This window comes from Podarcis tiliguerta, assembly GCF_965153285.1.
Source record: "Podarcis tiliguerta genome assembly, chromosome: 14".
NCBI lineage: Eukaryota > Metazoa > Chordata > Lepidosauria > Squamata > Lacertidae > Podarcis > Podarcis tiliguerta.
In genome coordinates, this window is record NC_139547.1 from 34,695,887 (window position 1) to 34,720,561 (window position 24,675).

At 46.6% G+C, this 24,675-nt stretch overlaps 1 protein-coding gene across 1 annotated transcript in view; it reads right to left on the reverse strand.

Annotated features, from left to right (window-relative positions):
- The window catches only part of LOC310664693 (syntaxin-binding protein 4-like), a 61,833-nt gene extending 45,956 nt beyond the window's left edge, over positions 1–15,877 (reverse strand). The window contains exon 1 of the mRNA XM_083414110.1: positions 15,416–15,877. Coding sequence (XP_083270236.1) covers positions 15,416–15,480 — 65 coding nt within the window. The 5' untranslated portion in view covers positions 15,481–15,877. The remainder of the gene's footprint in view (positions 1–15,415) is intronic.
- Between the last annotated feature and the right edge of the window lie 8,798 nt (positions 15,878–24,675).

The window sequence follows — 24,675 nt, forward strand, 5'->3', positions numbered from 1 at the left end:
TGCTCGGTCCCTGCTCCTGCCAACCTAGCAGTTCAAAAGCACGTCAAAGTGCAAGTAGATAAATAGGTACCGCTCCGGCGGGAAGGTAAACAGTGTTTCCATGTGCTGCTCTGGTTCGCCAGAAGCGGCTTAGTCATGCTGGCCACATGACCCGGAAGCTGTACACCGGCTCCCTCGGCCAATAAAGCAAGATGAGCGCCGCAACCCCAGAGTTGGCCACGACTGGACCTAATGGCCAGGGATCCCTTTACCCTTTACCTTTACTTACTGGCTGACATCACTGAAAACAAAAAAAACAAACAAAAAAAAGGACAGGCTGGAAAAGTGAGGATTTCTTTTCCCTTCTACAAAATATGGCGAATGGTTAAACAGGTTACAGCAGCTCTAAGATAAAACTGTATCTAAATGGGACAGAACTGTACATCCTGACATCTACTTCAGCACAAATCACCAGATGTGAGTAGGGAACCAGCTAAACTGAATGCAAATCCATCCTGTAATAGCCCCACTCTGTTTTGCACTAGCCAGATTACATCTGGAGTACCATGTCCAGTTATGGACACCACATTTTGAGACGGACATTGACAAAAGCCCTTATTTACATTTCCTTTTAAAAACAACAACTCAACAGATGAATACTTGCTCTCATGTAGGAGCTCTGCACGACTTTTTTCTTTTCTTTTCAGTAGGGGAACAATTCTGAAAGGAGCAGCCATTGCTTTATCCCAGCTGAGGAGACGCTGGAAAGTCACCAGAAGGACTGAAGTATTTTCAACAGGCAAAGGTTTGGGTTCTGAACCATCATAAGTGCCAAATCATGGTTTGGTATTATGTGAGAATTGAATCACTGAACATGATGCAAGTCTGCCCTTCACAAATCCTTTCCATTCAGGAGAATGAGTCGATAATAACTCCACATCTGATTCTATAATATTAAGGGAGGGGGAGAGTTGGAGTCCTCGCTGAAATCATTTTCCTTGCACTCCACTAGCAAGTCAAACATATTAAGGGTTAATGTGATTATCTGTCTTCTGACATTTCTAAATCCCTCCACAACTCTCCACCCCACCCCCACCATACTCCCCAGTCTGTAGGATTTTACCGGTTATAAACTTATTAACAGAAGCAGGTGGTCCGATACGCCCGTCTCTAGACTGTCTATCCCAGAGCTGACCTCGCCAGATCGTGCGGGGCACAGGAAACTGGCTGAAGGACTATAGTGGGTGGGAAGGAAGTGGAGAAGCCGTTGCAAAATTGATGTCCTTGTGGGGATTGAGGTGGGGGTGGGATTTGCATGTGTCTGGATATGACAAATGAGGACTTGCCTTCAAGGTCAAATGGGCTCATGACTCAGGACTGCAGGATGGTGGAGGGAAGCTTGCCAGGAGTGTGTAGGGCCATCCCTACCTTTATACAGAGTAAGGCATATGCCTCAAGCAGCAGTGGTGTTGAAGGGTGGAGTTTTATGTGCTCTGTGGCCCACACTGCCCTCCCTCAACTAACCCTAAGCTAAGTTGGCTTGCCCTGCACTCTCTAAAGCAACTCTCCCTGCACTTCCCCATCTGCCCTGCATTCCTTAAGCTAACCTGCTTTGTACTTCCTAAGCTCAGCTGCCCTCTGCTCCCTGAACTGGTTTGCCCTGTGTGGTAAGCAGTAGAGAAATTAAATTATTGTATAATAATAATAATAATAATAATAATAATAATAATAATAATAATAATGATGATGTCACTGCTTCAACAAAGGAATGGAAAAATCACCACTGGATATTACCACATAAGGTAATGGATGTTGTTGTTGTCGTTGTTGAAATTTGTATACAGTGGTACCTCGGGTTAAGTACTTAATTCATTCCGGAGGTCCGTTCTTAACCTGAAACTGTTCTTAACCTGAAGCACCACTTTAGCTAATGGAGCCTCCTGCCGCGCTACCAGAGCACGATTTCTGCTCTCACCCTGAAGCAAAGTTCTTAACCCGAGGTACTATTTCTGGGTTAGTGGAGTGTGTAACCTGAAGAGTACGTAACCTGAGGTACCACTGTACCACCCTATACCTGTAGATCTCAGGGCAGTTTGCAACATGAAAATTACAATATAAAGACCACAGAGTACATAATAAAAATAAGAACAAACCAATAATCCCTCCTCCCACAACACATTTTTGCGTGGCTCCTAAAGGTGTATAATGAAGGCACCAGCCAAACCTTCCGGGGGGGGGGGGGAGGAGCACCCTTGGAATGTGGTCATGGCGAACCTGATCACATTTATGTCTTCTGCAAGCATATTTGTGCCCTTGGCATGGGGATAAAAAATAAAATAAAATTCCAGTCCAGGGGGCCCTGTGTTTGCTTGGCTGTGGAGCTGGACTGTGTCAAGAAGCAATCTCAGCCATGCCCGGTGCTTCCCCACCAGCAGCTCTTGCAAACTCCCTCCCTCCCTCCCTCATGAGAGAGGAGCTTCCAATTTTGACAGGCGCTTAAAATCTCATTTGCTTTATCCTCATCCCACTAGAAGCTGGCAAACCGAGCCATGCCGTTTTGTGACAATTTTGAAAAGCTGATTTCATGGAAGCTCTGAAGCGAAAAAGATACACCAAGCATTCCTTTTTTGGGTGGGGGGTGGAAGGCACGACTGATTGCATCTATGTACCACTTCAAAGCCCTCTATGCCTAACTTGTGGTCTGGCTTGGTCTGCTGCGGCAGAATGAGATGGTTGCATCCTGATGTGGGGGGGGGGTGGACAGCACCCACTTGAGGCTGCAAATAGGGGTGTGTCATTTTTTAATGTGCCCCCATGGAAAAACAACCTCCCTGCAAAGTTTAAACAACAACAACAACACTGGCCACATCAGGTAGAAAGGTTCTAGCCCTATTTCACTCCCTGTAGTGCTAGTTTTCTAAATGCAGGGTGTTCTTTACATAGGAGAGCATCCAGCCCTGCTGTTGCAGAAGAGGAAGAAGAAGAAGAAGAGGAGTAGGAGTTTGGATTTGATATCCCGCTTTATCACTACCCGAAGGAGTCTCAAAGCAGCTAACATTCTCCTTTCCCTTCCTTCCCCACAACAAATACTCTATGAGGTGTGTGGAGCTGAGAGACTTCAGTGAAGTGTGACTGGCCCAAGGTCACCCAGCAGCTGCATGTGGAGGAGCAGGGATGCGAACCTGGTTCCCCAGATTACGAGTCTACCGCTCTTAACCACTACACCACACTGGCTCTCAGTTGATACTGACCCCATGGCAGGGCCTTCTTGGTATTGCTTCCACATTTGTGGAACACCCTCTCTGGTGAACATTCATTTTCAGCCAGGCCTTACATAGATGAAAGCTACTGTTCTTGGCAACCTTGAAATTATTAGCTACGAGGACATATGGCTGTGCTTTGATGTTTCTACATGTTTAATGCCTCTAAATGTTGTTGTTATTTAGATTAAAATATTTTTTATTTGATTTTACAAATTTGTTCACACTCATAATCACAAATAATAAAAATTACACATGGTTCTTCTGAATCTCAGACTTCCCTCCTCCCATCCATGGGTACTTTAGTTTAGGTAGCTTAAAAAAAAAAGTTTTTAATGCATGCATTGTTTTGTGTTTTTTGTCTTTTGCCGCCCTGGGAGGAAGAAAAACAAACCCCTGTGTTGCAATACAGAGATATTTGCTCAAATACAGCGGCAACACATAGCTAATGAATGTAATAAATGTACAGTGGTACCTCAGGTTAAGTATTTAATTCATTCCGGAGGTCCGTTCTTAACCTGAAACTGTTCTTAACCTGAAGCACCACTTTAGCTAATGGAGGCTCCTGCTGCTGCCGCGCCACCAGAGCCCGATTTGTGTTCTCATCCTGAAGCAAAGTTCTTAACCCAAGGTACTATTTCTGGGTTAGCGGAGTCTGTAACCTGAAGTGTCTGTAACCTGAAGTGTATGTAACCCAAGGTACCACTGTATTGGTAGCAGAATGTCATCCAAAATTAACAATTTCCAAATAATACATATGTCAGTCCATAACCAAAGAGTAGTCAACGTAATGAGTTACTGGCGAGGAACACAAGTGATTTTTTAGAATATCCATACAGGTAAATATAATACTTGTGGATCAGAGCTCATTAACCAATGTAGCTAACTGATGCTGATAAAACCAATGTAAGAACTTATAAACTGTATGGATATTCTAAAAAATTACTTGCTGACGAAGATTCATCTTCGAAACAGTTGATCCAGTCCTACTGTTCTGCTTGTTTGCTGATTGCTATTGAATTTGTTACGTTGGAGCACCCACTACAATACTTCTTGGACACTGAAAGGCATCCTGTCTGCATTGTGGTCTTCCTCGCCAGTAACTCATTACATCAACTACTCTTTGGTTATGGACTGACATATATATTATTTGGAAATTGTTAATTTTGGATGACATTTTGCTACCAATCATAATACATTATTACATTCATTAGCTACGTGTTGCCGCTGTATTTGAGCAGATAGCCCTGGGAGGAAGGGTGTTTGTGTGTGATTGGAATTAAATCCCTCTGTTTTCATGGGATTGATTCCCTAGAAAGCGTTTCTTTGGGAATGGTGGCCTTTGGAGACTATCATGGGCTCAATATATGCCCCATGTATTCATTGCTAGCCCTGCTGAAAGTAGAGGCATTGACAAGACTTTGGCCACCTCATGAGAAGAGAAGACTCCCTGGAAAAGACCCTGATGCTGGCAAATATTGAGGGCACAAGGAGAAGGGGACGACAGAGGACGAGATGGTTGGACAGTGTTCTTGAAGCTACCAGCATGAGTTTGACCAAACTGCGGGAGGCAGTGGAAGACAGGAGTGCCTGGCGTGCTCTGGTCCATGGGGTCACGAAGAGTCGAACACGACTAAACAACTAAACAACAACAGGCCTGTTAATTCCAATGGCCTGCTCTGAGTTTGAGGCAACCCACTGAGCACAGGGGAATTCCTACTTGGTGGCACCAAACCAGTCACTTGGGGAAAAGATTGGAAGTCAGCCCTTGAGTTAGCCATGCTCAATGCATTTGTGCACAAATCGACTCCTAATTGATCTCGATTTGAATTACAAGAATATTATCGTTTGCTAGAGAAAGCGCCAGACCCAGTATACATCTGATTACTTTTGAACCCATCAATTTTGACTTCTAAACAGAATGGCAGCATCACCAAGGCTGGCCCTTGGGTAGCATGGAGAGTGATTCAATCTGGGTTAAAGCCCCACATTTTTTTCTCACCCAGGATGATGTCCACCCCCCCACCTCCCACTATTTGCTTCTGAAGATTCAGCTTGCAACAGGCATCACCTTCAGGGGGAAATAGCTGTCAGAAGAGGTTATTTTCAGAAGAAAATTGGCACACGGCCCTGTGATCCATATTGGGAGTGGAAGCATGTTTTGGATGAGAGGTCAAAAATAAAAATGGACAGTTTTAACACACTCTTAAAAAGAAAGAATAGGTTTCCATGCAATTTCTCCCTGATATGAACAAAAATGTGATTTCAAAATAGAATTGTGAAAGTTACATTTCACTGTTACGTTACATTTCCTAAAAACACGCCATGGAACCTGAGTGAGTAGCAGCCTGTTTATATTTTTAATAAGTAATAATAAGAAATACATTTGAAAAATGACTAATTCACTGACTGTGTTCTTAGCTGTCCCTTCTCCCCAAAATTTGAGGTAGTTCAGCTGCATATTTTTAAGCTGGTAATGCAAAGTGAGAGAGAGATACATCTGCTTCTCCAAGTGTCCCTATTCTCCAGGGACAGCCCCAGATTTAGAGACGCCGTCCTGGTTTCTGATTGGATCCTAGAATGTCCCGCTTTTCCTTAGGACGTCCCTATTTTCATTGGAGAAATGTTTGCGGGTGTGGTAGGATATCCCTAATTTTATCGAAGGGCATGGAGTTATGTGGCCCCTGAACCAAGGAGATAAGCAATTATACATCTAAAGGTAGCTTTGTATAGGGGAGTTTTTAAAAATGTTTCAAGTTTTATTACAGTGGTACCTCTGGATACGATCCATTCCCAAGCCCCGTTCGCATCCTGAAGTAAACGTAACACGTGACTGTGCATCTGCATGTGCGTGGGTCACGTTTTGCTGCTTCTGCTTCTGTGCATGATGTCATTTTGAATGTCTGTGCATGCGCGAGTGGCGAAACCCAGAAGTAACGCGCTCTGTTACTTCTGGGTCGCTGCGGAGCGCAACCCAAAAATACTTAACTTGAAGCTACTTCAACCCGAGGTATGACTGTATTATATATATATATATATGTTGGAAGCTGCCTAGAGTGGCTGTGGTAACCTAGTCAGATGGGTGGGGTGTGGGTGTAATAGGGTTGCCATACGTCCTGAATTTCCTGGACACAGTCAGAATATGGCAGTCGGAAACAGTGTCCAGGCAGAAATCGCTAAAATGTCCTAGAATGTTGGAGCATATGATATATTTGTCTTTCCAAAACCACAAGGCAGGAAAACCAGCCACTTTAGCACAGACTTGGCTTAAAGAAGTGCACCTTCATTCCGCCCCTCTCCAAATGTTAGCATTAGAAGACATGTAGTAATCATGCCCCCTCAGCTCAATTAGGAACATCTGACATAATAAGCAAGGCAAAGGTATCTCTAAACATGTGCAGAGTGCATTTCCCATCTGAGAATGGGGGAAAGAACTTTTCTGTGAGAATGGCTTTTGTTCCTGGCAAGCTTCAGTCTTACTAACTGTCCATTTTAGATCCATTTTAAACTGGGCTTAATTTTAACTAGGTCTAAGACCCTGGACATGGGTGGCGCTGTGGGTTAAACCATAGAGCCTAGGGCTTGTTGATCCGAAGGTCAGCGGTTCGAATCCCTGCGACAGGGTGAGCTCCCATTGCTTGGTCCCTGCTCCTGCCAACCTAGCAGTTTGAAAGCACGTCAAAGTGCAAGTAGATAAATAGGCGGGAAGCTAAACAGCATTTCCATGTGCAGCTCTGGTTCTCCAAAAGTGGCTTAGTCATGCTGGCCACATGACCTGGAAGCTGTACGCCAGCTCCCTTGGCCAATAAAGCAAGATGAGCGCCACAACCCCAGAGTCGTCTGCGACTGGACCTAATGGTTTACCTTTTAAGACCCTGGACCTTGTTTTCAGAGCCCTTGCAGGAAATGAGAAGTGATGTGATAGGAGCGGAAGATGCTGAGCATGTACAGATTGTATTTCTGTCTCACCACAGAGTAAGAAAAGTACTCCTTGTGCAACTAAGATTAAGGAAGTCATAACATCACCACCACCACCACAACCATAGAGTGGCTTAATCACCTGCTATTAGGGATGGGTGAATATGTCAATTTTGGTGTATATCTTTGTTTCTCATTTTTCAGTTGGCAGTGTGTGTGTGTCCCCTCATGAAATTTATTTGCATTTATTGCAAATTTTTCTACTCATCTTTGTATGCAATTTTTCCTAATGTACACTTTTTTTTTTGCAAAGCAATTTTCCCTAATATAATGCATTTTTATACTCTTTTAGATTCTAATACCCTAGTGAAGGTGCACAACCTGGCTGGAAAACTGCATTGCAAAATTCAGAAAAATGAGAATTTTTGCAGGATGGCTATGTTTCGGTTCACTTATAGTTTCAAAAGGCAAGAATTGGGTAGATTGGCCTTTAAATGTGAACTGGACCGAATTTCTCCCCCATCCCTGATGGCTACACAAAAAGCCCCATTGAGATTAATAGACCTAAGTCATGTTCATTCATTTCAATGAACCTACTGCGAGTAAAATTAACATTGGCTGCAATCCTATGCATTTACATCATCATCATCATCATCGGAATCCATGATAATATTCATCCATACAACATTTTTTGCCCTATTGTAAAAATGCACCATACAGTATATAATGGCATCATATTGCTTCCTTGAATTTCCTTGTTTATTTGAAATGGTGAGGAGGAGGAGGAGGAGGAAGAGGAGGAGAACTTGGCTAGGCATGCTCCCTTCTGGGGAGAGGGGGGGCGATATCTCCTACCTTTCCGTATCAAATTCTGCCACATGTGGAGGCTGGAAAAATACCAGGCCAAGATCTTGTTCCTTCTTCTCTTTCTCCTTCTCCTTCTCCTTCTGTTTCTCCATCTCCTTCTCCTCCTCCCCCTCACATCCCCAAACTCTCTAACAAATTAATCTTTTAATCAGTCACTGAGTTGGGCCATATTTATCAAAGTGATGGGGACACATTATCTCCCCGGCCATCTGTTTGCTGCCCTCCAAAGCTGGCTTGCTGGACAAAATCCTAATAAAAGTGTAAGGACAGCTGAACATCAGGCCGCACAGCTGGCCCTTTTCACACGCAGGGGGCCGCTCTGGCCATAGAGCTCCGGCTTTTGCTCAGGGCGGGCAAGTTGCCGCTGATGCGTCACCAGAACTAATCATCCCCATATTGGAGAACAAACAGAGCAGCCTCTGCCAGGAGGGCTGCCATTTCTTATTCTCTTTTTCTGGCCAGGGTTGGAATGGGCCTGGCATCTGCTGGGGTCCACACTCCGACAGAAGGCTCGCTATCAACCATGGCTGCCCCCTGCTTTCTTCCCCAGAAGCAGGCAAGCTGCTGAGTCTGCTAAAATCTCCTTCACCCTTCCCAGCACCTCCCAGAACCGGCCGGTGCTGAGTGGCATTAAAGACTACATAGTCTTAATGCAGTGCAAGTATGTACCTTCTCCTTGCCAGAAGGCCTTAAAGACCACAAAGCCATGATGCAGTGCAACATAGCAAGCTACCTTACACCAAGTCAGACCATTGGCCCATTTAGTTCAGTGCCATCAGGCAGGGGCCCTCCAGGATTTCAGGAAGGTGACCCTCCCAGCCCTAGCTGGGGATGCTGGGGATTGAACCCGGTGCCTTCTGCATGCAAGGCAGATGCACTAGCGCCGAGCTGCAGCTCTTCTCCTAGAAGAACATGAAGGGGCTTATATTGAGTCAGACCACTGGTTCATCTAATCCAGTATTGTCTACACAGTGACTCCAGGGTTTCAGAGCTGTACCTGGAAGTACCAGGGATTAAACCAAGGACCTTCTGCAGGCAAAGCAAGTGTGCTGCCACTGAGCTGCAGCCATTTCCCTGATGCTCATGGTGCCAGCAGCAGTGATTCGGGCACTCTGCACCAGCTGGAAGAGGTTAGAAGAGAAAGGGAAAGGTGGTGGCTGTGGTGATGGAGGAAGTAGTTGAGACAGTGGGGCATCTGCCCTACGCATTGTGCCTAAGGGGCCTGGAGGTCCGGTAGAGCAGGAAGGGGTCCACAATAGGGACCAGGGAAATATGGAATCAGCCAAGGCTGGAGCCAGCATATAATTTTTTTTTAAGTCCTCATGAAAGTTTAAGTCCTCATGAAAGTTCACCAACATTTTAATCTGGTTTTCTCCTAATATTCACAGTTTTGTATGCATTTTTGTGCAAGAAGCTGCATTTTTTTTTTGCATGTTATGTTCACCAATACATGCATTCTTGTACACACTTTCCCCTAATAGAAGCATTTGGGGATCAGAGAATTTCACTGCAAAATTTAGAGAAGAGCAAACTTTAAAGGATAGTTGTGCTTCAGTTCACAAATAGATTCATGGACCGCAAATTAAACAGGTCTGCATTACAACACAATCCGAAGCCAACTTCTCCCCCAAAAGTATGTCCCCTGGCTGCAGGTCATCTGAAATACAGGAGAAACGCAGCTGTAACGGGAAAATTGTGGCAAAAACTGTTTCAGGCAAGCAACTAAGGAGGAGCTGTGCAATGATCTTTTGACTGTGAAAGCCATCTGGATTTCTCCTGCCCCATCCCTGTGAGTGTGAAGATAGCACATCCCCACCTTTGCAGCCTAAGAGACCAACTCTAAGGAAAGCTCTCCCTTTTCAGAAGCATCTCTAGGAGCTATCCAAAGTAGTCAGTGTTGCAGGGGATGCTTACCTGACCTCCCACCAACGGTATGACAGTAGCTAACTGGGCAGAAGAGGGTTAAGGTTAGTAAGTTCAGTATGGTGTAGACACCCTGGTGGGAGTTCTATATTGGCTCTGCTGGTGTGTTGCTGCTGTGCCATCCCTCCCAATCTCTCTCCTGATAAGCTGCAGAGATCCCAGAGATAGGAGGCTCAGGCAAGCATCACTACCCCACCATGCTACTAGTAGCTACTTTCTACTCTTCTGGCCCCATTATAGTTGTAATTTCCCTAACCAATGCTGTGGTTGGCAGTAGTATAACTGGCTAGTAATGCACTTTTTAAAAGGCACTTCAGACCCATTGGTCGTTCTCTGCCCAGACTCAGACTCTAGCTGCCTCCAGACTTTTCTAGGTATGATTCCATTTTATACCAGCATACTTAGATTGTGCAAAATTCAAGTTTTTTGCCTTAAGGATAGTGATGGGCAAATGCCCTGGAAAAGGGTGAGATAACCTCCGCACGAACCAGTCGCAAAGAGCACCCAATGGACAGCAACTTTGTGTGACTACCATGCAAATCTTGTGCAAACAAATGAGGACGGACACTCAATAAACAGACTGTCCGGGAGAGTCCTCCCAGCTAGTATAATAATATATTCCTTTTGATACAAATTTCTGAGCTGGGACAGAAAGTAAGTTAAGGGGGCAGAAACTATTTCCACATATTTAGACTGTGTAGGCTCATAGCTCAGAGCGAGAACAGATACTGCACCTGCTGATCACACTTGTAGCTCCAGCTCATAATGCAGTTGGGGATGCTGCATTTTGCAGGGTACCAAATTAAGTTTGGGTGCAGTGCCTGTACACAAACAAGCTAAAGGCCCTGTGCATTCTAGAGTCACTCAAAGCAAGGGAGATGAGATTGGGGACAGCGGCTGTGAGCATGCTGCCCATCCAATGCATTGAGCCTGTGCACATTCTAGAGGTGTTCACGTGTTACATGTAATGAGTGTACAATTGGTGTGTCTATATGCACTAATAGTTGAGCTGTACACTTGTATTGTTATTTCCATGGGGCATTCACACATTGCGTTCAACAAGTGTACAATTTTTGTACCTGCGGACACAGATAGCTGAGCTGTACACTCATACAGTTATTCACATGTAATGTTCAATGGGTGTACATGTGTACACAACAGCTGAGCTACACCAAACAAGTGCAGTCTCTCTGTCCTCCATCCAGACAATCAAGAGGCATTATCAGAGTTCAAGGGCACAGTCCATCCAGGCAAAAACCCTCAAGTGGGTGTTTAAACCAGGATTTTTGAGGGGCTTGGCTTGGGGAGAAGGGGTGTGCTTGGGAAGGGGCTGTGGTGTAGGGAGAGTTTTGAAGGCTAGATAGAGAGGCTTGGAGGGCTGCTCTTGGCTCCCAAGCCTGAGGCTCCCCACCCCTGATCTAATCAAAAGGTAAAAAGAATCCCTTTCCTGCAAAAACATAATACCCTTGAAAAGAGCAGCAAGCTTCAAATGCACCAGATAGCATTCTTTTGCAGCACTTTTGGATAAGGTTACCAGATTCCCCCCCACCCCCAGAATCCAGGGACACTTTAAAAAAAAAAGAGAGAGAGAAAGTTATTTTTAAAATACATTTTTTTTTAAAAAATTAAGAAGTAATATCTTCTCTTCTGGGTCTCCTCTATTGCACAGCCTTCCTCTGGGCTGATTTCTTGGAGCGCTATCTGCTATGGAGAAGGCTCGGGTCGGGCCTGGGCTCGGCCACATGTTCTTGCCCTCCAGGTGTTCTCCTACCTCTCTTCCTCAGCAGCAGCGGCCAGAGCAGCGTGGCAAGGTTGGGGCTCCCCTCTTTTTTTTCTCCTTCCTCTTTCTCTCTCTTCCTTCTCCTTCTCCTTTCCTCCTCCTCCTTCTCCTTTCCTCCTTCTCTGAGTCAGCTCTGGGGATTTTACTGGCCATGGAGTGCCGCAGGGCAGTCAGCCAGGTGGCCAGGTGCTCTTGCACCCGGCTCGATTTGGGTCATGGGGAGGGTCAGCGGTTCCCCCAGTTGATGCGCCGGTCGTCCCCAGTTCCCCCTCAGCAGTGGCAGTCTCAGCAGCCCGGAGCCAGCCTGGCTCTTGCTGGCTTCAGGAGCTGCTCGCTGCTGTGGCGCCCGCCATTTTGCCTCACCGGAAGTCCCCATATGATGTGTCTTGTGCCATTGAACCAATCACGCAACAGTCATTCCCTACTAATAAATCTACAACACTTAAAATATAAATCCAGGGACATTAAATGAAATCCAGGGACGGATTTTGTCTAGGGACAGATTTGTAAATCCGGGGACTATCCCCGGGAAACGGGGATGTATGGTAACCATACTTTTGGATGTTTCCCTCCCATTTCTTTTGTAGGCTGGTGTCATTCCTTTGCTTCTAGATCTTTTCACAGCCTGCTGCTCACCACTGGCTCATCAGTCCATCTCCCCCTGCCAGTGTGGTGTAGTAGTTAAGAGCGGTAGTCTCATAATCTGGGGAACCGGGTTCGATTCCCCGCTCCTCCACATGCAGCTGCTGGGTGACCTTGGGCCAGTCACACTTCTCTGAAGTCTCTCAGCCCCACTCACCTCACAGAGTGTTTGTTGTGGGGGAGGAAGGGAAAGGAGAATGTTAGCCGCTTTGAGACTCCTTAAAGGGAGTGAAAGGCGGGATATAAAATCCAAACTCTTCTTCTTCTTCTTCTTATCCTCATAACAACCCTGTGAAGTAGGATAAGCTGAAAGACAGTGACTGGCCTGAGGTCACCTAATGAACTTCATGGCTGAGGGCAGATTTGAACCCTGGTGTCCCAGGTCCCAGTCTGACACTCTAACCCTTGGGTAGGCAAACTAAGGCCCAGGGGCCAGATCCAGCCCAATCGCCTTCTAAATCTGGCCTGCGGACGGTCCGGGAATCAGCATGTTTATAAATGAGTAGAATGTGTGCTTTGATTTAAAATGCATCTCTGGGTTATTTGTGGGCATAGGAATTCGTTCTCCCCCCCAAAAAAAAAATATAGTCTGGCCCCCACAAGGTCTGAGGGACAGTGGACTGGCCACTGCTGAAAAAGTTTGCTGACCCCTGCTCTAGCCACTAGAGCACAGCAGATCTCTTTTACAACCTGCTACAATTGGCTACCACCAACCTTCTCCTTCTACACTGTGCTACCACCAAAAAGCGGCAAACAAACAGAATCCATTGTACCTGCATATCTAGGGGTGCCATATTACAAAAGGTGAAAACCCAGACACAAAACTGCTTTTGCAAAATCTTTTTTTTTAAAAAAGTTTTTGAGCTAAAGGAAATTCAGCAAAATCTAGACTTTTGACATGGGTTGCCATATGTTTGGATTTCCCTCCCAGACACTACTTCTGACTGCCGTACTCAGGCTATGTCCGGGAAATTCCAGTTGTATGGCAACCCGATGCATATCAGTCTCTACCAGGTGTACTAGGCATATATCTTAACACATGGAGGAGGGGTGCAGGGTTTTACATGCCACACACACGTCTCCATTCAGGACTAATGAGGGAGGTTGCCTTCAGAGGTGTGTGGGGCCTGGGAGGGGGCGTGCCCCAGGCAGAGTCTTGAGGGCCAGAGCAAGAGGTCTAGGGGGTGACATTTGGATCCCAAGCCTTAAGTTCTTCACCCTTGCTTTAGACAAAATCCATTAATAGTTATTGGTCAGGCTCAGAAGATGTACATCGGGACCTAGCGATGTCCATACTACCTGACTGACGTCTGTTTTCTGCAGAGTCTCCAGTTACAATATCCCCTGTTAATACTACGTGTTTGTGTACAGTTCAATATATTTGCAGGAACTTGTGCAACGGCCAGTGTTTGTGCACATTCTCCATTCAACGTGCACGAACCACAACATATACATCTATGCAAACACAGACTCAAGGCACACATACCGAACATGTCAAGTAATCTGACCCAGGGTTTTTACAACTGCATGCACTTCACTGAAAGGCATTCGGGTAGGCATGAATAATATTCCCAAGCAGACCCCATCCATCCAGGGACATACCCAAATCTACAGACAAAATAGCCGTCAGCCAGGATAGCCTTCAGTCATGTTTACATGCAAAAGTGGGTTATGTTCGCACATCAGGACTTTCCTTCTCCTACAAAAGTATCTTGCAATATAACAGAGGAGACCCACCCCCCCAGGGGAAAAAATCATGAATGCAAACTGGGGCCATTGTGTGCACAAAACGTTTCCCCCTCCCACACGTGGCTCGCTTGCCGAAACTCTTTGTGCACAAAAGAGGACACACACGGATACATATGCATGGAAGGATACAAGTTAGTTGCCTGTGCAATAGGTTCACAGCCACGCCTTGCCTAAAGATGTTGGCATGTGGGTGGTGGACACACTCCATGCAGATTTAGGCTTGACCTGTAGGCTGCAAGTACCACAACTGCATTGCCAAGGGGAACTTTAGGATTTTGTCTCCCTAGCGATGCCAACAAGGTTCAAAACATTGTCCCAAACCAATGTTCAATTTAAAATAGATGTCTGCATTGTAATCCAGACATTACTGATTTCTCCCACAGATCTTTAGATGCGAGTCCCTAGACAGGAATATCCCTCAAGCTTTTTTTTTGTTGTTTTGGTCACCCAGGCACCCCTTTAAATGTACTGAGTTCACCTGGCAACCCACCAGAAGTCATATCTGGGGCCATCGTGTGCACAGAATTCTTGTGCCACACACTTTGAATGGTGTAAGGATCTGTTGACTGAGGTACCAATGCAACACTGGGAGAGGTAAAGATAGGTGAAAATTGTTTCTCTCTCCCCCCCCCCCCCTCATTTCCCCAGTCTTGTTCACCATATTTCTGCATCAGCATTTAATTTGTCAGCCTTTAAATGTTTCTTCCAAACTACACACTTCTTGCATGCAACGTTGCTTCATACACAAATTTCCGCAATAATTTCCCCATAATACAATGGTTTTAATCTGGGTCATTTTTTACTAATATGAGCATTTTTATAACTAACCCCCCCCCCCCCCCCAGTGCGCAAAATTCGCAGAAGTGTGGCTTTCAAAGGATAGCTGGCTTCCAATTTGTCCATTAACGGGCTTGGAACTTCACTATATCTCCCTGCAAGTATTTTATGCCAAGGAAACCTGCACAGGAACATCGTCGCCTTTTCCAAAACAGAGTATCCTCTGATTCAGTCTTTTGGCTGTGTACCAGCATCTTGGCATTTACCCTCCTTTTAAGAAGCTTTATGAAAAGACATTCTGATCTGCAACTTGGTCCGGCCTCACGAATCTCTTGGGCGAACATTCCAAAGTACACAAGACCACACAAAAACACACACCGCCACCCTGCCTTGGCAGGGTTCTGCTCATGCTTCCTAAGAACCCCGAAACGTCTCCACTGACGTGCAAAAGGCAAGCAGTTGTGCAGGAAGACACTTAAGCCTTCTCCCCATTCCCCAGACCACAAGCAGCCCCTCTTACCAATAAATCAGAGAGAGTCCGTCAAAGCGTTCAAGTTCCCTGCCAGTCGGCTTAAGATAGGACATTCTCTCGTGGCCCCGGAATGACTGGCTCCCTCCTATTGTCCCCAGCGATGGAATAAGGCCGTGCAACAAATCTGGTCGCTCAGTTGCAAAGCCATATGTCAGCGACCGGACGGCGAGCGCTTTCCCCGACAATCCAAACACCTACAGAATCACGGGAGCGTTTGAGGGGTGGATTCCGATGCCTCTAATTCCAAGGAAAATACGCGACATGCGACGGGCTCCCCAGAGTTGGAGGCCTCTTGGCTCTCAATGCAAATTGATTTGAGGAATAATTTGCAAAAGGGCAATGCCCTCAACCCCCTCCTGCGCCGGCTAACAAAGGTGGGCTGGCGCCGCGGTCTTGGCCTGAGCATTTCATTCTGGCAGCCTTTCGGGCACAGCGTGCGAGGAACAGATGTTGTGACTCTTTGTTAATCCTAAGTGGCAGGTCCGTCAAGGGCAGAATCATTCCCAAGGGCTTCCAAAGGTTTTAGCTCTGGCTCCAGACATAACAACAAGAGGGTGGCTGAAAAAACCTCCCGGAAGGGACAGCTAGGATTGAAGGGACCCCCTCCCGTGTCTCCTTTTCGCTCCTGCATGAAGGAGAGCTCCCGGGAGCATCGTGGATGCTGCTGTTAGTGGGTCATGAGTCTGTTTCATGCGTTGGGGAGACAAGCAAGGCGCACCAGGAGCCCTTCGCAAGGTATCCTTGGGAATCACACTGGGGACGCAATAAACGGCAGATTGGCACGGAGCCTTTTCATTGCTCCCCGCGTTCCAGACTTACAGATGCTGCCAATCAAGTCGGCAGTCCTTCCCTCCCACTCAGTTGATAAAATATCCTTTGCCCAAGAGCAGATCAAGGAAAAGAAGATTTTATGGTTTTATTTAGTATGTAAACAGTCCAAATATCCCGCCGGCCAGTTAAAAGAAAGAGAGAGAGAGAGAGATGTTTGTTCTAGGATGTTTAAAATATAGAAAACTCTTTTAGATCACATGTGTTGTTGATTTATTTATTTTAAAAATCGCAATATTTACACGTGTATAAATTTGCTCACCCGCTCTGTCCCCAACTACAAAATTCAGGCTGGGAAAGAAGAGATTAAAGAGAATAGAAATGTCCCTCTTGGAAACTTTAAAAATCCAATTTCAGCAGCTAAGGAAAACAGATTAATGGATAGCTCAAGCCCTCCCCCTCAAAGGCTGCCCAGAGATAGATTAGAGAGCTGCCTTCACACTTTTCACGGCAATCGTGTTTGCAATGGATACATATTTGCGTTCCAGCAGTATTTGCTGTGTGGGAAGAGCTGCAAACAGACATGCTCTCAGGCATGTAGTGGCCTGGTAGTACAGCACTGCGGTCCAGCAGAGCTCCCTGTCAGGGATGCGGGGGGAATTCAATTCGGTTCATGTTTAAAGGCAAACCTAATTCACACTTTCCGAAACACTACATGAAGCAAAACACAGGCATCCTTCAAAATTTGCACTTCTCAAAATTTTGCAGAGCAACCCTCCAGCCAGGCGACCTGTGTAAAAATGCATATACAAAGCTGTGCGTAAAAACACTGCAAAAATGATGGACAGAAGTGCATCCTATTAGGGAAAGTTGTTTTGCAAAAATTATGAAAAACCGTGCATATTATGAAAAACTGTGCATATTAGGATAAATTCAGGAAAATGCTGACAAATTTCCATGAGGCCTTTTATTTTTTTAAAAAAAGCACAGACTGATGTGGAAAGGTTGAGATCTGAACTTAAGATGGGGGAAAGGATTGGAAACTGATATATTTGCCCATCCCTACTCCCTGGGCGCGTAGAAATGCATGCCTGTTCGTCACATTTTCTGTATTTGCTTTGAGGGATATGAGTTAGCAAAGCCACAAATAGCAGAGCTTCCATATCATCTGAAGCATGACTGGTCTACCCTCAGAAAGGGATAGTTCACAGTATGATTAATAGAATCACACAGACAAGCAACAGGCCAAGATGACTGTCCTATGAGAGGTGGGTGTATCTGCCTCGGTTTCTCCCAGGTTCTCATTTTTCATAGTCTATGGTTCAGTTCAATACATTTCCACATCAGCATGGAATGTTTATTTTCAAAAAAAAAAGAGGTCCTCGTGAAAATTTGTCTACATTTTAGGGAACCTTCCTGCTAATATACATATTTTTGTATCGTATATTGCCAAATGTGCACATTTTTGCAATCAAGTAATTAAAAATGTCTTTATCAGGGGAAGTGTGCATAAGAACCCAGATGTCTGTGAACATAGTGTGCAAAATATACCAGGGGAAATTGCTTTCCAAAAATGAGGAGATGAGATAGCCCAATATGTTTAAACTTACTGAATTGTGTTACTTCTTAGTGAGCCATTAGGTAAAATGTTGGCTGCATGCTTAGACCTCCATATTTTAAGATCTAAATCTGCACAGAGCAATTCAATAATTCAACCCATTCATGAAGCAGTGTATGCTGGGGGAACTTTACCAACTGAGTTTCTGCTTGTAAAGCAATTATAAAAAGTATAGGACCTTATCTTGGAGCAAAGGGTTGGTGCTTATTACTGCAAACTGGAGAAGACGATGGCCTTCTGGCTGTCTTTAGCTGAAGGCACTTTTTGAATCTTGATCCCTAGTATTATGTAGCATACAGCAAAGGACACAGAATGCCAAATATAAGGGGTGTTTGCACCCGCGCAAGGCTGCCACCTCCTGCAAGCCTGAGAATATAGCTGTGGGTTTTTTAAAAAAAGAAAATGTATAAAAATCAGCAACGGATGGGGCGAACATGTACAGAAGACTGGAAGGAAGAGGAACAGAGAGAGCATTGAAACTGACAAGATTGGTCCATCCTTTGGTATGCGTCTTCTTTCAAATGTCTTCCTTTGCGCAAATGCCGGCTGAGATCCACCACAATGAAAGAGCTTTCAGATTCGGCAAGAACTTCTCCCTGCTGTAGTTGGAGAGATGAGCGGAAGCTGCAGGTGGGTGGGCATGGAGCTGTGAAGAACCAGGGCACCTGCCAGGGTGCATAGGTCTATTGGATCACGGGTGTTAGTGAAGCTAAGAGGTTAATCGCTGGTGGAGATGTGTCACACCTTGGCAAGGGGCTCCTGATGGAGTTGATGGCAAGCAAAGGCATTAGTGGCACAAAGCCACGCTGAAGCTCCAGGCCTCTTAATAGGCCCTGCTGTGATTAAACAGTGCTGAGCCCACCAACGAGGACTGTTTTACAGGCGAGCAGCCCCCTTTACACCGTGGGTGGGGAACTCCAGGCTTGGGTGCTGAATGCCACTGTTGGGATTCACACCTCCTTAGACCACACAGACCCTCCAGGCCCCACCCCTCATCTGATTTGAGCATTTTTGGTTGGCTGGTTTCATGGACTGCTTGGACGCAGAGGAATGGTGCGAGGAACCAGCTGGGGAACCCCAAGGGAAGGAGGCTCAGAGCCTGGGGACTGGTGGTCGGACAACCGTGAGTGGTCAGAGGGAGAAGGCTAGGAAGAGGAGGTGTCAGAAGCTGAAGTGGTGATAGGACTTAGAGACCTGGGAGAGTCCGTAGCAGAGAGAAGTGCAAAATCAGAGGCAGAAGCTGAAGCAGGAGAATGGAAGGAAATAGGCCAAGAGGCAGAGATGAGTTAGGCCAGTGAAGAGTCATGGGTGTCTCCCCCTCCTGCAAGCGACAAGCTTCCTTCTCCCTGCCTGTCTCCCAGAACAAGAAGAGGCATGAAAAGAGCGTAGGAAAAGATGGCTCCATGCTGGGGCAGTCTCAGATTACTTGGGAAAAGCCCTGGAGAGGAGTGGACTTAGACAACTGTGGGAAGGTGGGGACTTGCAATCTCAGCAACTGATCCATGGGGCAAGACCTACCGGGAATGCCCTGCTGTACTCATGAGGCCTGACACTAAGTCAGTGCAGATCGTGGTTCTTGCTAATAGGGAGTTACCTCCAATTTGAACGGTATGATTTACTGCTGGTTCACTCCTGACAGCTGGAATGTGTCCTTGAACCCTGAAGATGCCTCTTGCTTGCCTGGATGGAGGAGGGAGAAGGGTGTGCCAGCGTGTGTAGAAAGTGGCCTGAAGTAAAATTCACATTTGTTGCTCCACTCACTTTTTCTTCTCACGTGGCCCTCCAAAGACTGCCCAGAATGGAATGTGGCCCTCCAGCTGGAACAGGTTCCCCATCCCACTTTACCTGCTCAATGAACCAAGGAGAGATCTTTGTAGGGGAAGGGCTCAGGGGTGGAGCTCAGGCTCAGGCATGCTTTGCATGCAGAAGGTCCCAGGTTCAATCCTCCGGATCTCCAGGTAGGGCTGGGAATGCCCCTTCTGTGAAACCCTGCAGAAGAGCTGCCAGTAAGTAATAATAATAATAATTTATTATTTATACCCCGCCCATCTGGCTGGGTTTCCCCAGCCACTCTGGACGGCTCCCAATCGAATATTAAAAACACAATACAACATTAAACATTTAAAACTTCCCTAAACAGGGCTGCCTTCAGGTGTCTTTTAAAAGTAGGATAGTTGCTTATTGCCTTGACATCTGGTGGGAGGGCGTTCCACAGGACAGGTGCCACTACCGAGAAGGCCCTCTGCTTGGTTCCCTGTAACCTCACTTCTCACAGGGAGGGAACTGCCAGAAGGCCCTCGGCGCTGGATCTCAGTGTCCGGGCTGAACAATGGGGGTGGTGACGCACCATCAGGTATACAGGACCAAGGCCATTTAGGGCTTTAAAGGTCAGCACCAACACTTTGAATTGTGCTCTGAAATGTACTGGTTGATAATGCTGTTGATAACGCTAAGCAGAATGAGCCAAGGGTCTGACTTGGCGTAATACGGCTTCCTATATTAGACTTGGTTGGGGAGATGACGTGTACATCATCTTCTGCATTCACCTTCAGCATAAGAGCCTAGGAACCTAAAAAGAGTTCTGCTAGATCAGTCCCTCTAGTCTATTATCCTCTTCTGACAGTGACCACCCAGATGCCCCAATGGGAAGTCCGCCAGCAGGACTTGAACGTAACAACACTCTCCCCACATCACGAGTCCTGTGGCATCACCAAGGCACGGAGTGGCAGGCAGAGGCATGCAAATATAATAACAAATAGTAGTAGTAGTAGTAATTGCTATTGTTATTATTAGCATCAAGAGGACTGTCCACCTCACTCCCTCATTTGTAAAATCAGCACATGCCACTTTATGTTCCAGGTTACCAGGCTCAGAGCAAGCCAGGATCTTAAACCATAGTCTGACTGTAAAGGTAGAGGTAAAGGGATCCCTGACCATTAGGTCCAGTCGTGGCCAACTCCGGGGTTGTGGCTCTCATCTCACTTTATTGGCTGAGGGAGCCGGCGTACAACTTCCGGGTCATGTGGCCAGCATGACTAAGCTGTTTCTGGCGAACCAGAGCAGCGCACGGAAACGCCGTTTACCTTCCTGCCGGAGCGGTACCTATTTATATACTTGCACTTTGCCGTGCTTTCAAACTGCTAGGTTGGCAGGAGCAGGGACCGAGCAACGGGAGCTCACCCTGTCACAGGGATTCAAACCGCTGACCTTCTGATTGGCAAGCCCTAGGCTCTGTGGACAAAATACGGAACAATGGTAGTTTGCAGCAAAGGTACTGTGTGCTTGGGCAAAATGTTTGTTGAGTTCTCAGCTGGTTAAGCCAAGATTGGGGACAGACAAATCTGTCAATATCATTTTCTTTCATCTTCTCATTTTTCCAGTCTTCAATTCAGTTCTTCACATTTGTGTGAAGTTCTTTAAAAAAAAAAAAAAATCACCAGCATTTTAGAGTGCTCTTTTCACCCAAAACTGAAAACCCAACGTCTCCCTCATGACAGCAGCAGCAGCACTCCAACCAAACTGAACATCTGAGTCCTACTTAGCTGGCAAGGCCACCTTCATTTAAAAGCCCCTAGACACCAACTGAATGTAGCCCAGGGGCTCCCTCTTGTGGGCAACATAGAGCACATCAGCTTAGCATGGCTTGGCAACATGGACCATGAACGGCGATCAGTGCTGTGAGCTTTAGTTCTGCCTGTTAACCAAGGACAGATCTTGGGTGCTTTTTTCTTTTTCTTTAGAAAAGAGAGTTTCTGGTCTTGTGTGCAAAATACTGGAGAATCTATCATACTTGCTCAACGCTTAGGGCCCAGGTTCTCTGTTGCGGGGAAACATACAAAACTGCCTTTTAATCAATCAGATCATTGGTCCATCTAGCTCAGTATTGTCTACACGGACTGGCAGAAGCTCTCCAGGGTTGCAGGCCATGGATCTCTCCCAGTCCTACCTGGAGATGCTGGGAGTTTCTGCATGCAAAACCAGTGCTCTGCCACTGAGTTACACTCCTTCCTCACATCTGTGGTTATAACCTTTCCCTCACTTGGAACGTGCTTTCCTGGAGATTTGTTGATGCATGCAAACATACTGCCTCCAGGGGGCGCTCTCTGATCTCTGTCAGGTTGGAAGGTGATCAGCCCTGGTGTAGCAATCAAAACTGAGGCAGCCTCACGCCCCTTGCCAGACAACTTGGGGAGCCCAACCCACTCTATTTTTAAACATCCCTGTGCTCTTCTCTGTCCATTCTCAGGACCCAGCTATTCCTTCTATTGTTCCTCTCAGGGATGGGCCACTGGTGTCACAAGTACAATGCCACAAGTGTTATTTATTTCCTTTCAAAACCAATTCCTTCTCCTGTTTGCAAGAGAGCCACAGGGCGAGTAGGCACACAAGGAGGCGATTGGCAAAAACCGGCTCCACCTTCAGCGGAGGAGAGGCTCAGAAATTGGGGGAGGCTTTGTCGAAACTGTTTGGGATCCAGCCCGGCCCCCAGGTGACTCTGGGTTCAAGGAGCTCAGCCAGCTCTCCCCCAACAAATCTGCTGAGATATTGGGCGTTGCAGCAGCTCCTGTCACAGCAAAAGGCTCACCTCCTTTAGCCTTTGTTGTTTCTCAGCCAAGCATTTCATTTGAGAAAGACAGCAGTGTAAGGCAAGCAAATCCACAGGTGAGAAGGTGAAGTGGGCATTTGGTCCCGTTAAAAGAAAGCAAAGGCAAACCCCAAGACGGATGGGCAGGGGAAGCTGCAGGTTTGAGAGAGGCCCACGCAGAACATAGCTAAACTATGGAACTCGCCCCAGCAGGAGGCAGTGATAGCCACCAACTCGGAAGGCTTTAAAAGAAGATTGGACAAATTCATGGAGGAGAAGGCTGTCAGTGGCTGCTAGCCACAATGGCTATCCTCTGCCTTCAGTAGTGCTTCTGAATACAAGTTGCTATAAACCACGGAGGGTGGGGCAGTGCTCTTGTGCTCAGGGCCTGCTTGAGGGTTTCCTGCAAACATCTGGGTGGCTGGTGTGAGAACAGAACTCACATAGCAGGCTCTTCTTATGTCCGAAGTGAACCCTGGAAAGTCCCCTCCATTGTCAGGAAGGCCCTGTAGGTTTCTGTTAGGCAGCCATTGTTGCAATCAACACTGCTTGGCTGAATCTAGCTGCCATTTTAATTACAGTGGTAAGCTGTACGCCGGCTCTCTCAGCCTATAAAGCGAGATGAGCATCGCAACCCCAGAGTCGGCCACAACTGGATCTAATGCTCAGGGGTCCCTTTACCCCTTTACCTTTACCTACCTCGGGTTAAGAACTTAATTCGTTCTGGAGGTCTGTTCTTAACCTGAAACTGTTCTTAACCTGAGGTACCACTTTAGCTAATGGGGCTTCCCGCCGCTGCTGCTTGATTTCTGTTCTCATCCTGAAGCAAAGTTCTTAACTGGAGGTACTATTTCTGGGTTAGCGGAGTCTGTAACCTTAAGTGTCTGTAACCCGAGGTACCACTGTACCCACAACACCCCAAAAGTGATGCTACATCAAGGGCACTTTGGGCCAGCCCTAAGCAGGGGTGAAGGGACTATATTTACTTTTTATTATTATTATTACAAAAATGCACATTCCTTGTCAGACCTCATAGTATCAAGGCAGTTTCTAGCTGTGATAATATTTGACATTTGATAGGCAAATATTGAGAGGCAAAGAGAATGCGATGCAATAAAAATAAGATATATCAAAAGCAATCTGCTATGCCAATGGGTGAGCACCCTGTCTTTTCCATTATAAACGTAAGAAGCGCCTGCTGGATCAGGCCAATGGCCCATCTGCTCCAGCATCCTGGTCTCACAGTGGTCAACTAGGTGCTTGTGGGAAACTGGCCAGCAGGATCCGGGCACTGGAACACTCCCCACTCCTGTGGTTTCCAGGAAGTGATATGACTCAAGTATCTGTTGCCTTTTGTACCTGATCACTCTGTTTTCTGATAGGGTTGCTGGATGTCAAAGGAGAGTGGTGTTTTGGCTTACATTCCTTTCCTGTTCCCTAGGGTCTGCTCTGTCTGTTTCAGTCTTCAAGCCCCCTCACCCACAGTGTCAGATTCAGTGAAAGATCCCATCTCCAGGTCACAGCCAAGCACACCTCTTTGCGGAAGAAGCCGTTCATTCAAACCAGTAGCAATGCTTTAATCAGAGACCCACACATAGCATTCTAGGCCAGATCAGGTACGGCGAGCCATTCCCTCATGAGCAACCATCCAGGGGCCTCAAAATGCCCGGGAACTGTAGTTTCCCAAGGGAGCTGAGAGCTGTTATTATGTCCCTCACAGAGCTAACAGTGAGTATATCAGAAGTTCTCCATTGCTGGCCTAAGGCAACACCTGTTAATCTCTGAGCTATAATTCCCAGAGTTCCCTGGGAAGAGGGATTGATGGTTCAACCATGATGGGAATTGCAGCTCTGTAACAAACTGCAGTTCCCATGATTCTTTGGGGTGGGAGCCATAACTGTTTAAAGCATGGGTTGGCAAACTCAGGCCCGTGGGCCAGATCAGGCCCAATTGCTTTCTAAATCCGGCCCACGGATGTTCCAGGAATCGCTGCGTGGATTGCCAGTGTGTGGATCACCAGTGCGCACGTTCTTTCCTTCTCCCTCCTGCTCACCACCCAGCCTAGAGGAGGAAGGGGCTGGGCTTTGTTGGTGCCAGCCCCTCTCCGGAGCCCTTTCACATGCCTCTCATTGTCCCTCCGCCGCTGCCAGCCCCTGCTGCTCACAAGACACGGAGCCGCAATTGGCTGAGCACCCCTCTCGAGCAGCTGCCATTTAAAGTACCCCTCTCCCGAGCCCTTTCATGCGTCGCTCATCATCCCTCGTTCATTCCCCCCCC